The sequence below is a fragment of the Aegilops tauschii genome, chromosome 1 (genome assembly GCF_002575655.3).
Source record: "Aegilops tauschii subsp. strangulata cultivar AL8/78 chromosome 1, Aet v6.0, whole genome shotgun sequence".
NCBI lineage: Eukaryota > Viridiplantae > Streptophyta > Magnoliopsida > Poales > Poaceae > Aegilops > Aegilops tauschii.
In genome coordinates, this window is record NC_053035.3 from 260,642,470 (window position 1) to 260,658,717 (window position 16,248).

Sequence of the window (16,248 nt, forward strand, 5' to 3'; positions counted from 1 at the left end):
GGTTGTGCCTAGGTTCCAGGGTACAGTCTAATACATTGCAAGATAATTTTGAGTTTAAGCCTGCAACCCCATAGCTTACAAACTAATGCATGAGATTAATATGCTCAGATATAAGAACCTCGCTTGGCTCTGCTTCCTGCAGATAGTGCCAAAGGAACAACTCACGGCAAACATCCTACCAACACAACGAAGAACCCAAAATAAGCAAACTCCACACCAGAAAAATCAGCAACCCAGCACAAACATTTGACAGTAGGTGAGGCAGTACAGATGGAAAAGAAGAACGCCTAGGAAAGACAGTATGTGCAGTAGATACTTACACATAAAAGATTAATACCACCTTGTCTGATGTCAAAATGGAGAGGGATATTCCATTGTCGTTGAGCTTCTCCGCATCAACGCCATGAACATGTCACAGATCTTACTCGGGTAGGACAAACATCCAGGAGCTAGCGAGGGGGCCGTCCATAAGAGGAAATACAAGGGAGATTTCTCTGTCCCAACCAGAATTTCTTAGAAATGTTTCTTATACGCTATTTTCTGATTAAAGAGAAACATCAAGCATCTAGCATAATTTTACGATTGAAGAGAAACATCAAGCATCTAGCCGAACAGGGCATCTAATTATATTATTTTTAAAGAATGGATCATTGGCTATCCTTGATTGGCAAACTAACTCGATGCCTCCAGGAAAAGAACCTGCCATGGCACATTATGCCCCTAGGAAGAGAACCTGCCATGGCTATCATCAAGCATCTAGCATATGTAATTCACAGCTTGTAGACAAACAACTTGTAGACACGTATAGAAAAGAGATCAGGCTAATCAGGAGGGAGAGAGAAGTGTGGGTACCTGCAAGAAAGCTTACTCGCATGACTCGTTAACAATAAAATAATATCAGAAATCCTCCATTGAACTCCTCATGAAGAACCAATAGCATTGCCGAACCATCGCTTATCCCAGAATAACAAAGTGAAACTTACTCTTAACCAGATTAGATCAAGGACCAACAACAAACAATAAAAGATCAAAGGTATGAGAGAGAAGAAATATTTACATAAGACGGCTATAAACACTGGAGCATAAATAAGCAACACCTTTAAATACAAATAAAAAGGGTTCAGGGTTCAATGCATAGTGGGCTCAGATTCGCCTTTCCTCGATCATATAATCTACCCCCATCATCTCTTTCACCAGATCAATCTGTTTATCCAGTGGAGCTGCCCTGGTTATCATTCAACAAGAACGACCATCCAAGGACAGAACAATAAGTATCACAGGATCAAAAAGGATTCTAGAGACAAGAGGGATGATCCAACTTGATACCCACAGGTGCCTCGATTGCTCAAAGGCACACTTATTTCAGCCACGGCTAATCATCATCGCCCTAGCAAGAATGGCTTCCACCGACGGGCACATGATTCAAACGCGGTGGCACGAGATATCTCGCCGCAGGAGTAACTATTCATTGCTACAAGAGCTCGGGCTAGATCCTACGGCCGAGATCAATCCGGAGCGAGATCCGGCAGCCAGAATCGCATCAGGAAACCGATCCAACGGCCGAAAGTGCCTGAGCTCTGAGAAGCCAGGTGAGGTGCTTCGTTTCTTCTTTCTTGATGGATCACCAGATCAATATGTTCTTATGAGGGTGAAACTGCCCTGGTTATCACTCATCAGAAATGACCATCCAAGGACAGAGCCACTAAAATAAGAACGTGATCAAAATAGCTCAAAGAAATGAGGGGGGATCCAAATTAATACCCACAACAATTGCCTCGATTGCTTGAGAGCATGCCTATATCAGCCATAACTGATCATCGTAGCCATGGCCATGTCCCATGCAGTAGCTGAAGAAGAGCAGGAGGACGATGGAGCTCACCGAGGGAGGTTGTAGCCGAGGCGGTACTTAGTGGGCGTCGGGGTTGCGCCTGAACGCCGTCCAGCCGGCGAGGAACCGCTTCCTACACCGCACATCCACGCCGCTGCATCGGAGTTGCGCCTTGCACCGTCCCACCGATGAGCACGAACGCCACGAGCACCGAAGCGGCCAATGAGAGGATGAGGTGATGTAGCACATCCAGGAGCACAGAAATATGAACCTAACCAAGAATGTAAGATTTAAGACTATAAGGCATGCACGAGAAGCAAACAATCAAGGTTGAGAAACAAGTGTCATGTCTAATTGCTCTTTATTGCTGTTGTAAACTAAAACAGAAACCACCACAAACAACTATATATTGTGCATACATTAATCAGGGGCACACTAAAACAACAAAGCATCTAGTGCGGTACTCCTAATTATCGTATGACCTCAAGAAACTTGGCAGGCCTAACCCCCCTCATCAACAACAAAGCCATACTCTATGAAAAAAAACCTAGCTAGATCCAACGCTCCCCTGGACAAAGGTACCCGCAAAACAAGGCAGATCCAAAAAGCCCATTCCTTGGAGCCTAGCTAGACCTGAAGCAACAAAAACAGCAACACTCCACCAACAGAGGAGCAGCAATCACACGCCCTACAAGGATCCAGACAAATAAGAAAAGGCATAAATATATGCTCCAGCAATAACAAGCAGTAGCACTTTTGGCATTTTCCAAAGACAAGAAAAAACAACAAAAGGCCCTCACTTCCCAGCCTGCATACCAGCACGCACGACAAACAGAATATAGCGAGCCTAAAAAACCACATGGCCATACCGGCATATACCTAGCCCTAAAATAAGATTGAAAAGTATGTGGAAAAGAGAGGTTGACCTGCAGATGACCCAAAGATCCGTGAACGAAGATGCAACTAGCTCGGATCAAAATATGCACAGACAGGAGCGGACGAGGCTGCAGGGCAAACAAGGGAAAATCAGAAACAAGCAAAAACCAGTGGCAAGAACAGCGGATGCACAAACACATACCTGCAAATCAATGAGCACAACAGCAGATCCGGCAAGAACCAGTCTCGGGGAGGACCAACCGGAGGCGCAGGCGCAGCCATGTAGCACTCAGTGGGCACCGGGGTTGCGCCTGAACGCCATCCAACCGGCGAGGAACCGCGTCGGAGTTGCGCCTTGCACCTCCCCGCTGACGAGCACAAACGCATCACACAACCAAGTGACTCTGTGCACGGTATACATGTCAAACAATATAAACAATCAGATATGCTATCACAACAGGCTATAAACAATACATGTCAAACAATATAAACAATCGGAATGACATGAACATGAGGATAGCTAGAATCAGAGTTGCTTCAAACATATGTAAAGAAACACTTAAATATTGATAGTCATGTGCAGTACAATACAAGTAATCAACATCTCATATTATAAAGCATACAGAGATCAAACTATCTAAAATAGTATCCCCTCCATATATGGATGAACCTAATTTCCATATCAAAAGCATGATTGGACCAAACCCAGTTGACCACACATGCATCCATCCAAGATGTCTATTTTCAAGGATCACATGGAACAATGCACAATAATATTCTAGGGAAATAACAGATTAGCTAGTTGTACCACAACAGTAAATCAAACAACCAAAGGAATATACCCAGGGAAGCAACACGACATGCCTCCACAGAAAACAATCTATGACAAAGAACAAATTTTATACTCTCTGTGGACGGTGAAGAAGATCACCTGAGAAGGAGATGAACACGAACGGAACAACCAAATCCGAAGGAGGAGCAGTGCCAACCCCAGCAATGACTGTAGGAACGAACACGACAACAAACCTAATCACAACCCTGTGCAGCCGAACACAGCAACCATACCGTGAGCCACAGAGAGGAATTATTTGGTGGTATAGGAATTAACCGAAGGAACATAACATGGAGGAAGAAAAGGATCATCAGCCAAATCAGGAACCAGTTCCTGGTGAAGAAAAAAGAACAGGTCCTGATTCCTATAAAAATCAACTTTAGATGACAACCCCTGGTAAGAAAAATCAGGAAGCAACAATCTTAAAGGGAGTAGCATCGATCCCTAAGCCACAAAAGCATCATACAACAGCAACTACAACCTACACCATAGGGGGGGAATCCATAAATGCAAGGCATAAGTGGGAAAATTGCAACAAATGCAAGGAAGCATATATTACCAGGAGTCTAAAATAATATTTTCATTCAGCAAGGTGCCATGGCTGAGTATGCCTGCCCATCCTAATTGTCAATCCTTAAGACAGACTATTTTGTGCATAGAGGTGAACCTTTTTTATCTTTCTATAGTAAGAAATAAAAGGTTTATTATGGCATTTCATAAATGATTTAGTCGCGCCTCAACATATAAGAAGTAACAATAAACCAGAAGAAACAATTATGCCTTTGCTTTCCCTCTATATAATTAAGAAATAAAAGGTTTATTATGGCATTTCATAAATGATTTAGCCGCGCCTCAACATATAAGAAGTAACAATAAACCAGAAGAAACAATTATGCCTTTGCTTTCCCTCTATATAATTAAGAAATAAAAGGTTTATTATGGCATTTCATAAATGATTTAGTGGCGCCTCAACATATAAGAAGTAACAATAAACCAGAAGAAACAATTATGTCTTTGCTTTCCCTCTATATAAAGAATGTCCATATTATTCCTAGGAGGCATGTTGCCATCAAGTTTCTTGTTGAACTGCCGAATTTTGACATTTAACAATGATGCATATCATTTTAGAAGACTAAATACCTTACCACTACAACCATAGTCACCGTCATCAACTTGCACATCCTAATTTTGACATAGTAACCTTCAATAATGATGGCAACCGGTATTGAGAACCTAGTCGCCGTCAACCACTACAACCATAAACAACACAAATAAATGATGTAACCAGCTCATACAAATTTGTAGTTTTTCTTCTCTGCGGATCTTATACTAATATTTCTACATGCTAACAACACAACATAACATCATACTCAAATGTGCATCTGCTAATCTAACAACTATCCCCATCTCAAACAGAAAGTTGTAGATATTTTCACACAGTTGATGACCAAATCACTGTACTGAATTTAATCTAGCTCCTAAAAACATCACCTGGATAACAACTGCAACCACGACATATTTGTCCTATGATTATATGGCTAAGCAAGGACCAAACTTCTCTAGTTACTTACCGGATAAGTGGTTCCGACGGCGGAAAGTGCCTTCTTGCTACCTCTTGAGCACTGCGTTGGTTTTCCCTTGAAGAGGAAATGGTGATGCAGCAAAGTAGCGTAAGTATTTCCCTCAGTTTTTGAGAACCAAGGTATCAATCCAGTAGGAGGCCACGCACGAGTCCCTCGCACCTACACAAACAAATAAATCCTCGCAACCAATGCGATAAGGGGTTGTCAATCCCTACACGGTCACTTACGAGAGTGAGATCTGATAGATATGATAAGATAATATTTTTGGTATTTTTTATGATAAAGATACAAAGTAAAATAAAAGGCAATAAAAATAACTAAGTGTTGGAAGATTAATATGATGGAAAATAGACCCGGGGGCCATAGGTTTCACTAGTGGCTTCTCTCAAGAGCATAAGTATTTACGGTGGGTGAACAAATTACTGTTGAGCAATTGACATAATTGAGCATAGTTATGAGAATATCTAGGTACGATCATGTATATAGGCATCACGTCCGAGACAAGTAGACCGACTCCTGCCTGCATCTACTACTATTACTCCACACATCGACCGCTATCCAGCATGCATCTAGAGTATTAAGTTCAGAAGAACAGAGTAACGCTTTAAGCAAGATGACATGATGTTGAGGGATAAACTCATGCAATATGATATAAACCCCATCTTGTTATCCTCGATGGCAACAATACAATACGTGCCTTGCTGCCCCTACTGTCACTGGGAAAGGACACCGCAAGATTGAACCCAAAGCTAAGCACTTCTCCCATTGCAAGAAAGATCAATTTAGTAGGCCAAACCAAACTGATAATTCGAAGAGACTTGCAAAGATAACCAATCATACATAAAAGAATTCAGAGAAGATTCAAATATTGTTCATAGATAAACTTGATCATAAACCCACAATTCATCGGTCTCAACAAACACACCGCAAAAGAAGATTACATCAAATAGATCTCCACGAGAGAGGGGGAGAACATTGTATTGAGATCCAAAAAGAGAGAAGAAGCCATCTAACTAATAACTATGGACCCGAAGGTCTGAGGCAAACTACTCACACATCATCGAAGAGGCTATGGTGTTGATGTAGAAGCCCTCCGTGATCGATGCCCCCTCCGGCGGAGCTCCGGAACAGGCCCCAAGATGGGATCTCACGGGTACAGAAGGTTGCGGCGGTGGAATTAGGTTTTTGGCTCCGTATCTGGTAGTTTGGGGGTACGTAGGTATATATAGGAGGAAGGAGTACGTCGGTGGAGCAACAGGGGGCCCACGAGGGTGGAGGGCGCGCCCAGGGGGTAGGCGCGCCCCCCTACCTCGTGCCCTCCTGGTTGATGTCTTGACGTAGGGTCCAAGTCCTCTGGATCACGTTCATTCCGAAAATCACGTTCCCGAAGGTTTCATTCCGTTTGGACTCCGTTTGATATTCTTTTTCTGCGAAACTCTGAAATAGGCAAAAAACAGCAATTCTGGGTTGGGCCTCCGGTTAATAGGTTAGTCCCAAAAATAATATAAAAGTGTATAATAAAGCCCAATAATGTCCAAAACAGAATATAATATAGCATGGAACAATAAAAAATTATAGATATGTTGGAGACGTATCAAGCATCCCCAAGCTTAATTCCTGCTCGTCCTCGAGTAGGTAAATGATAAAAACAGAATTTTTGATGTGGAATGCTACTTGGCATAATTTCAATGTAATTCTTCTTAATTGTGGTATGAATATTCAGATCCGAAAGATTCAAGATAAAAGTTCAATATTGACATAAAAATAATAATACTTCAAGCATACTAACTAAGCAATTATGTCCTCTCAAAATAACATGGCCAAAGAAAGTTCATCCCTACAAAATCATATAGTTTAATCATGCTCCATTTTCGTCACACAAGAATGCTCTCATCATGCAGAACTCCGATGACAAGCCAAGCAATTGTTTCATACTTTAGTAATCTCAAACTTTTTCAACCTTCACGCAATACATGAGCGTGAGCCATGGATATAGCACTATGGGTGGAATAGAATATGATGATGGGGGTTATGTGGAGAAGACAAAAAAAGGAGAAAGTCTCACATCAACGAGGCTAATCAATGAGCTATGAAGATGCCCATCAATTGATGTTAATGCAAGGAGTAGGGATTGCCATGCAACGGATGCACTAGAACTATAAATATATGAAAGCTCAAGAAAAGAAACTAAGTGGGTGTGCATCCAACTTGCTTGCTTACGAAGACCTAGGGCATTTGAGGAAGCCCATTGTGGTAATATACAAGCCAAGTTCTATAATGAAAAGTTCCCACTAGTATATGAAAGTGACAAAACAAAAGACTCTCTATCATGAAGAATATGGTGCTACTTTGAAGCACAAGTGTGGTAAAAGGATAGTAACATTGTCCCTTCTCTCTTTTTCTCTCATTTTTTTGGGCCTTCTCTTTTTTTATGGCCTTTCTCTCCCTTTTTTCACTTGGGACAATGCTCTAGAAAATGATGATCATCACACTTCTATTTATTTACAACTCAATGATTACAACTCGATACTAGAACAAAGTATGACTCTATATGAATGCCTCCGGCGGTGTACCGGGATATGCAATGAACCAAGAGTGACATGTATGAAAGAATTATGAATGGTGGCTTTGCCACAAATACTATGTCAACTACTTGATCATGCAAAGCAATATGACAATGATGAATGTGTCATGATAAAAAGAACGGTGGAAAGTTGCATGGCAATATATCTCGGAATGGCTATGGAAATGCCATAATAGGTAGGTATGGTGGCTGTTTTGAGGAAGATATAAGGAGGTTTATGTGTGAAAGAGCGTATCATATCACGGGGTTTGGATGCACCGGCGAAGTTTGCACCAACTCTCAATGTGAGAAAGGGCAATGCACGGTACCGAAGAGGCTAGCAATGGTGGAAGGGTGAGAGTGCGTATAATCCATGGACTCAACATTAGTCATAAAGAACTCACATACTTATTGCAAAAATCTACAAGTCATCAAAAACCAAGCACTACGCGCATGCTCCTAGGGGGATAGATTGGTAGGAAAAGACCATCGCTCGTCCCCGACCACCACTCATAAGGAGGACAATCAAAGAACACCTCATGTTTCAAATTTGTTACATAAAGGTTACCATACGTGCATGCTACGGGACTTGCAAACTTCAACACAAGTATTTCTCAAATTCACAACTAATCAACTAGCACAACTTTGATATCACTACCTCCATGTCTCAAAACAATCATGAAGCATCAAACTTCTCTTAGTATTCAACACACTCATAAGAAAGTTTTTACTAGTATTGAATACCTAGCACATTAGGATCTATTTAAGTAAATTACCATGCTATTTAAGACTCTCAAAATAATTACCGTGCTCTAAAAGATATAAGTGAAGTACTAGAGCAAAACTATATAACTCAAAAGATATAAGTGAAGCACATAGAGTATTCTAATAATTTCCGAATCATGTGTGTCTCTCTCAAAAGGTGTGCACAGCAAGGATGATTGTGGCAAACTAAAAATCAAAGACTCAAATTATACAAGACGCTCCAAGCAAAACACATATCATGTGGTGAATAAAAATATAGCTCCAAGTAAAGTTACGGATGGAAGTAGACGAAAGAGGGGATGCCTTCCGGGGCATCCCCAAGCTTTGGCTTTTAGGTATCCTTAGATTATCTTGGGGTGCCATGGGAATCCCCAAGCTTAGGCTCTTGCCACTCCTTGTTCCATAATCCATCAAATTTTTCACCCAAAACTTGAAAACTTCACAACACAAAACTTAACAGAAAATCTCGTGAGCTCCGTTAGCGAAAGAAAATAAAACACCACTTCAAGGTACTGTAATGAACTCATTCTTTATTTATATGGGTGTTAAACCTACTGTATTCCAACTTCTCTATGGTTTATAAACTATTTTACTAGCCATTGATTCATCAAAATAAGCAAACAACACACGAAAAACAGAATCTGTCAAAAACAGAACAGTCTGTAGTAATCTGTAACTAACGCAAACTTCTGGAACTCCAAAAATTCAGCCAAAATAGGAAGACCTAGACAATTTGTTTATGATCAGCAGCAATTGGAATCAATATTTTATCACGTTCTGGTGATTTTTAACAATTCTTTTCGTGAACAGAAAGTTTCTGGAATTTTCAGCAAGATCAAAAGAAGATTACATCGAATAGATCTCCACGAGAGAGGGGGAGAACATTGTATTGAGATCCAAAAAGAGAGAAGAAGCCATCTAGCTAATAACTATGGACCCGAAGGTCTGAGGTAAACTACTCACACATCATCGGAGAGGCTATGGTGTTGATGTAGAAGCCCTCCGTGATCGATGCCCCCTCCGGCGGAGCTCCGGAACAGGCCCCAAGATGGGATCTCACGGGTACAGAAGGTTGCGGCAATGGAATTAGGTTTTTGTCTCCGTATCTGGTAGTTTGGGGGTACGTAGGTATATATAGGAAGAAGGAGTACGTCGGTGGAGCAACAGGGGGCCCACGAGGGTGGAGGACGTGCCCAGGGGGGTAGGCACGCCCCCCTACCTCGTGCCCTCCTGGTTGATGTCTTGACGTAGGGTCCAAGTCCTCTGGATCACGTTCGTTCAGAAAATCACGTTCCCGAAGGTTTCATTCCGTTTGGACTCCGTTTGATATTCTTTTTCTGCGAAACTCTGAAATAGGAAAAAAAACAACAATTCTAGGTTGGGCCTCCGGTTAATAGGTTAGTCCCAAAAATAATATAAAAGTGTATAATAAAGCCCAATAATGTCCAAAACAGAATATAATATAGCATGGAACAATCAAAAATTATAGATACGTTGGAGACGTATCACTGAGCTCTGAGGAGTCAGGCGAGGTGCTTCGTTTCTTATTTTGCCTCGCGTGGGGACGAGGGAGGAGATAAAGAGGAGCCGCCGGAGTCCACCAGAGTCGCGCAGACGACGAAGGCAATGCCCAGTCCGAAACCCTAGCCACGGCCGAGGGTCACAAGCGAGCGCAAGAGGCCCTCATCCTCTCTCTCTCTCTCTCCTACAGGGACTCGCCCATTCGTCGACGGACGCGGGAGAGGAAGAGACGAGCGGCGCGACTATGCGCTGGGGGCAGAGAGAGGTGTCGGGGAGGAGGCCGCCCCCCTGGGCCACGCTGCCTGCGCCGCGTCCCATACGCCGCCGCCTTTGCCTTGCCCCGCCATTCCTCCTTCCCTCCCGTGGGAGCCGGGGCCGGGCCGGGGCGTTAGGGTTTGGGCGGCGCCAGATCGGAGGGGTGGAAGGAGGAGGCCGTGAGGGGAAGAGGCCGGGCGGCGGCAGGTCTGGAGGAGAGGGAGGCCGGGTGGCGGCGGGGAAGGAGGAGAGGGAAACGCGGGTGGGGAGGAGGAGGCGGCGCGAGCGGGAGAGGAGCCGGCCAGGGTTCACCACGGGAGTCGGCCCTTTTATACCCCGTGCGAGTGAAATGATGAAAATGCCCCCGGCGGGGCAGACTATTTACGAGCGGTGGCACGAAACGGGAGTAGCTATTCATTCCAGCAGTAACTTTTTTTTATCCGACGGACGAGGTCGTTTCAGGGGTCGATCCGACGGCCCAGATCCGATCAAGCCACCCGATCCGACGGCCAGGAATCCCAAATCGCTGTGGTGCGGCCTCAGGAGCTTCTATTCTTATTTCTGGATACCGTGCCCTGACTGCGCGCTGCTGCTGGTAGCTAGACATTGGCATCTGTCGCCAACTCATGGAACCTCCCCGGAGCACAAATTCTCTCCGCTTTTCCTTCTTTCTCCTGCGAGCATCATTGCCCGGAGGAAGATTGCCGCTGACGACAACTCACGAGACGCTTCTGTAGCTCCGTTTTCTTCTTCTTTTTTGAGAAAGAGTTCCGTTTTCTTCAGCAGCCACTTTTCAGTGTATGCCAATGGGCATCTCTCACACTTTTTGAGTAATTAATCCGGTGATCGCACGATACACTCTGCTGTATAAACTACATACTGAATGCATACTTTGATCCCTTAGTTAATTTGGTTCTTCAGTGAGCAAGCCGGCCTTCTGTTAACAGTTTATTTAGAGCCAGGTAATGAACGCGTAACTGTTGGACAAGCTGTCAGATGTTTGGTTGAAGGAGTGTGGCCCAAAATCGACGTGAACCCTGCCAGCAAAACAAGAATCATTTACAGCACTATAGTGTGAGCCTACGATTGGCGGCACGAAGTAGTAATAATTATGATCGGCATCCTATCAATTCACGGTCAGCTCTGGAATGTGGTTGAAAAAAGAACAGTAGAGTCGCGTGGGATGGTGATTGATTACGGTGTTGTTTGGTACTGCTGTGCGTGTTTACCGGTACAAAGAAGTCGCCACTTCACGGTTTTGCCCCGACTGCATGCGACAGTGCGCGCGCAGTAATTTCCATGACGCGACCTCCTGAACTGCCATAAGCACTCAAGACGAATCACACGACAAACTGGACGATTGGGTCGGCGTCACATCGCCATTATCAATCTACGCCATCGCAACCTCGAGCCTATGATCGCCATGATAAGGCAGGCTGCACGTAGGTCGCAGTGTACGCTTACATCCCCCACGCCTGCTCTGCTCGCGCGAGCTTGCAGTTTCAGACAGTCACCTCTTTCGTCTGAAAACAGAGCATCGAGAGGCATCCGGACTGTCCACGCCCGGCTCCATGATTATGGCAGCGGAATCCAGGAATAGGTAAGTTGGGAGCCACCCAGCCTCCTCACGCTCGGGATTCCTGACTGTCGGATTTGTCTTCTGATTCGTTCTGAACCGTACGATCTCGCTCGGAAGAGATCTGGCCCGTTGGATCAAGCCGGATCACTGCTACAATGAATAGTAGCTTTGATCCACTTTTCCTTACTGGTTTTGTTTACTCCGAAATTACTGTCTAACCTCGTTGACGTGTGGGGTCGATCCCTGGTGGGCCGCGCCGGTCAGCGACTGTGTCTGCGAGCATGGCCTGTGTGGTTCGTCGGCGTCCCCTCCAGTGTGCCACCGCTTGTAGTTTCGCTGCCCCGCCGAGGGTGTTTTCGTCCTTTCACACACAGGCGTATAAAAGGCAGCCCGTGGAGAGAAAACCTGGCCGTCGCTCCTCGCACTCGCGCCGCCCAGCTCTTCCTCTTTCTCCCGCGTCACCTCCCTCTCTCCCTCCAACCCTAGACCCGTGCCCGTCTCCCTGCCCCGCCGCCGTCCAGATCCAACCCCACCCTGCCGTCATTCTCCTTCGCCCAGACCAATCCCATCTCAACCTCCCTCGATCTTTCTCTCTCTAAAAAAAACCTCCCTCGATCTCTCGTACATCCCCTGCCATCGCGTCGCTGCCGTCGCTGCCGCTCGCCTCGGCCCCCGTCCCCGACCTCACGCTGCCCGGCGCCTCCTCCCCACACCAAGGACCTCCCCTTGCTCCGCCTCTTCTTCCTATCCGGCTAGAACTGCGGCGCACGGCCTCTCATGCTCGCTCGCGACCCTCAGCCGTGTCTAGGGTTTCGGGCTGGGCAGCGCCTTCGCCGCCGGCGCGGCTCCGGTGGGCTCTGACGACTCCTCTCCGTCTCCTCCCTCGCCCCCACGTGCGGTTCCACTTCCCGCTGGCCACGAGGTGCAGCCTTGCAGGGGCGCATCGGGCTGGGTCGCCTCTGTTTCTGGTGAGTTCACCCCCTCCCCCCCTCCTCCTCCTCTCCAATCTGCTCTGACTCTCACCCTCTCCCCAGATTTGGTGCAGCAGACGCTGTGGGGTTGAGGTGTTCTTGGACGATTTGCTTAAGGTATGTTTCTATACATTGGCATGATATCTAAGACAAGTCTTTGACCATAGGATTGTCATCAATTTTGTTATTTAGTTATACAGAACTGCATAACATAGAACAATACTGCTTCTAAATGGATGTTGCCATTGACAAGGTTACTGATATAACTTGGTGTCGTTGCAGGCAGTGTAGTTTACACTCTACATTAGTTTATCTAGCTATTTACAGCTCACTCTGATCTAATTAGATAAATGTTGAACATAGGCCATCTACTGTTGATGTCCTGTTGGACAAGGCATGATCTAATCAGATAAATCTTGAACATAAGCCTCTTACTGTTGATGTCCCGTTGATTCAAAGTAAATAGTCCATATACTTCTAACAGGTAGTGTAATTTTTTAGACGAGCAGTCAGCGCTGCAATGCAATGCAAAAGTCGGTCTTGAAATTTCGTTGCAAAATCAACCAAAAATAATCTTTCACCATAAATTATCTATCCAGGTTGTCAGTACATCTTATAACTAGGTCACTTCCACTGGATCTTTCTGTTAACAAGCAGCTAGACCCAAGGTACTAATGTCCAATCGCTTGATCATTTTTATATTTAGTCTCTCAAGGTTTTTTTTTCATAGTTTATCATTCTTCAAGTTCCACTTTCATTTTACTGAGTCGTGTCCAAATGCCTTCTCTATAAATCATTCTAAAACAAGGTGTGTTGCTGCTATGCTCTGATGTATACTTACGTGGTTCTTGCTTCTTATTTGTCCAGTGTGTGTGTATGATGTTGTTGGGTTGTTGACATGGCGCGTGGTCCGGTTGCGGCTCATGCTTAAGCCACAGTCGAGCCTCGTGTTGGGTTGGTAGGTGGTCGTGGGCGTGACTGTGGGCGGTCTGCTGGTCGTCGTGGTCAAGCCACTGGCCGTGGAGGTTCTAATATAGGGCGTGCCCCTGTTTCTGATCATGTCGCTGCTTGCCGGGACAGGCGTAGGTGTGTGAGTCGGCGGATGCCTGCTACTGGAGCTGAGCCTGTCGCCAGGCGTGAGCGTGGCGCTCGGCAGGTGCCTGCTGCTGGGCGTGGCGCCATACCTCGGTCAAGTGGTAGGGGTGTTCGTAGTGCTGATTATGGGCATGCAGCTGCTGCTATACATGTGTCCGTCCCTGGTCGTGCTGCTGATCCTGGGCACGACGCCGCTTCTGTGCATGTGTCTGTCCCTGGTCGTGCTGCTGGTCCTGGGTACACCGCTGCTCCTAGGCGTGTGTTGGTCCTTGGGATTGCTTGATAATTTGTGGATGCTTGATAATTTGTCCAGGTAGAGATCCACCACTGATGACACAAGTCTGCTACCCTGCTCCTGTGAAGGTCACTGAAGGCCTGCGCCTCCCACCGTGGTATCCTCTCTCAACTTGCACCTCTTCATGTGAGCTCCTCCTCCCAATTTATTCTTACCATTGTTTGGGTTGTTTGATTCAGGTTTCTTTTTCTAAAATTAAATCAAGTCTCAATGAATGAGATGGAAGCGTTGTTCAGGTTGAATTTCAGTTTAGATTATTCAATCAAGTCTCAAGGAATTTTGTTCGCAGTGTGCATGAATTGCCCCTCCTGTACAAATTGTGATGTCTATGGAATCTTTTTTGTTGTCGTAGTTGTCATATCATTGGTGCAGTTTTAGTTACGTTTTTTGGTCCCCTGTATATATCCAAATCGAAGAATACTTGTGGTTTGGTACAGTTATATTGCAAGTGGAAAAATACTGTATGTGTTAATATCGGATGATCCAAGTTGAAATTCAGTTTATATTATTCAATATGTATTCTAAAAAACATGTTCTATTTGGCATCATACTATCATTCAACTTAGAAGATGGCTTAACCGATTAACCCAATTTAAAATCTCAGCGAGATGGTGGTTGTTCACCCTGACAGTTGGTTTAATTCTGGTTCACATGCTCAGTTGCTCCACATCTGTTAGATATTAAATAGTCTGGTTCTTCTTTCTGTAAAGTTTGGCAATTTAAAAATCTTTATGGAGGTTTGCTTTATTAGTTGTATCAGATGTTCTCCTGCTTAGTCTAAATCAGATAGGGACTTTAAACATATTCGGTTTAAATAACAGGCTTTTGACTTTCTTTATCTCCTTCTATTATGACTAATAATGTTTTGCTTAATTAAATGTCATATATGTATTTAAAGTTATCAACTTTATTCATGTTCTTGTGTTCTTATACTTTTCCAGGATAACAGGATGGTTTCTGGCAAACATTTATCAGGAACTTCAGCTAGGTATGAAGCACAATAAAGGTGGCAATAAGATGTGCGGGCAATTATCTGTGTTTTCGTGACCATGCTGATGTGGAGCTGCCATTGAGGCACATTTTGCCTCCAAGATATCAAACCCTCCAACCTCCATTTTCTTTAGGATTGTCCCGAGCCCATCTCACCTCGGTCTTCTCTCCCCCATGGATTCGATTGTGTGCATGGATGAGGAAAGAGTCATTGCAAGAGGTGTTGGTGGAGACGGAGGTTGAGTGGACGACCGACATACACGGCTTCATCTATAACTGCCTCTATGGCTTCCTCGGCCTCAATGTTAGCCTCCCTGCTTCACTACTGCAAAAGGGTATAACTCCAGTTCTCATTCTTATACATAGTTCTTATAATATAGATCGATGATATATGATGCTTCCATGGTAAGATCAAGGAATGACATATGCTATTTCCTGGCCTATGGTTGTTGACTACTATTTTTATTGTCACGGTTTATTGTTTGTCATCTAAAAACTGATTCAGATGGATATAAGGGTCTTTTAATTTGCATCTGATCGAGATGCTTTGTTCCTGATTCATATTTTTTTGTCCATGATCTTCAGGTTTGCAGCTTTGTGTGGTGATGGCCCTGCCCCTGGCCAATATCGATGCGCATATGAGTGATCTTTGGCTATGGAGGCGTATCTTCTGATGGTCTACAACAATGTCTTGTTTCTCTGCTGGCTCCGATTATGTTAGGTCATGTTGGTTGGCATACATTTATTTCTGTATTTGGCACTTCTGGTTGGCTGATGTTGTTATGTTGTCCAAGGAAACACAATACTTACGTTGGTGTCTACGACAGACTTTTGTTGTTCTACTGCCTGTACCCTGTTTGTCTAGAAGATGAAGGGGATGGATGCAAACTTATGTATGCAATGCCAGGATGATCATGGTAGCTTATGTGATTGTCGCTGGTCTTCTATATCAACGGTTTGCTTCGATGTTTTTTGTGTTATTTTCTCCCCTGATGCACTACTGAATGCTTCCTCTACATGCACAAATGACCTGGTCTAATTATTATGAATCCTATGTACTCCTAATCCTATTCTATCATGCCGCATTTCTTGTAA

At 44.5% G+C, this 16,248-nt stretch overlaps 1 protein-coding gene across 8 annotated transcripts; it reads left to right on the forward strand.

Moving 5' to 3' along the window:
• The first annotated feature begins 12,228 nt into the window (after window positions 1-12,228).
• LOC120976292 (uncharacterized) lies at window positions 12,229-16,133 on the forward strand. 8 transcript variants are annotated; one of them, XM_040403104.2, is made up of 8 exons: window positions 12,229-12,770; window positions 12,837-12,890; window positions 13,373-13,441; window positions 14,182-14,260; window positions 14,343-14,399; window positions 15,105-15,151; window positions 15,288-15,488; window positions 15,739-16,133. In XM_040403104.2, the coding sequence occupies exons 4-8, from the start codon at window positions 14,199-14,201 to the stop codon at window positions 15,825-15,827; spliced, it is 456 nt and encodes a 151-aa protein (XP_040259038.1). In that variant the 5' UTR covers window positions 12,229-12,770; window positions 12,837-12,890; window positions 13,373-13,441; window positions 14,182-14,198; the 3' UTR covers window positions 15,828-16,133. The 8 variants fall into 8 exon arrangements, 5 of the variants coding, with proteins under 5 accessions (XP_040259038.1, XP_073352008.1, XP_040259039.1 ...); XM_073495907.1 differs by lacking the exon at window positions 14,343-14,399; XM_040403105.2 differs by lacking the exon at window positions 13,373-13,441.
• The last annotated feature ends 115 nt before the right edge of the window (window positions 16,134-16,248 follow it).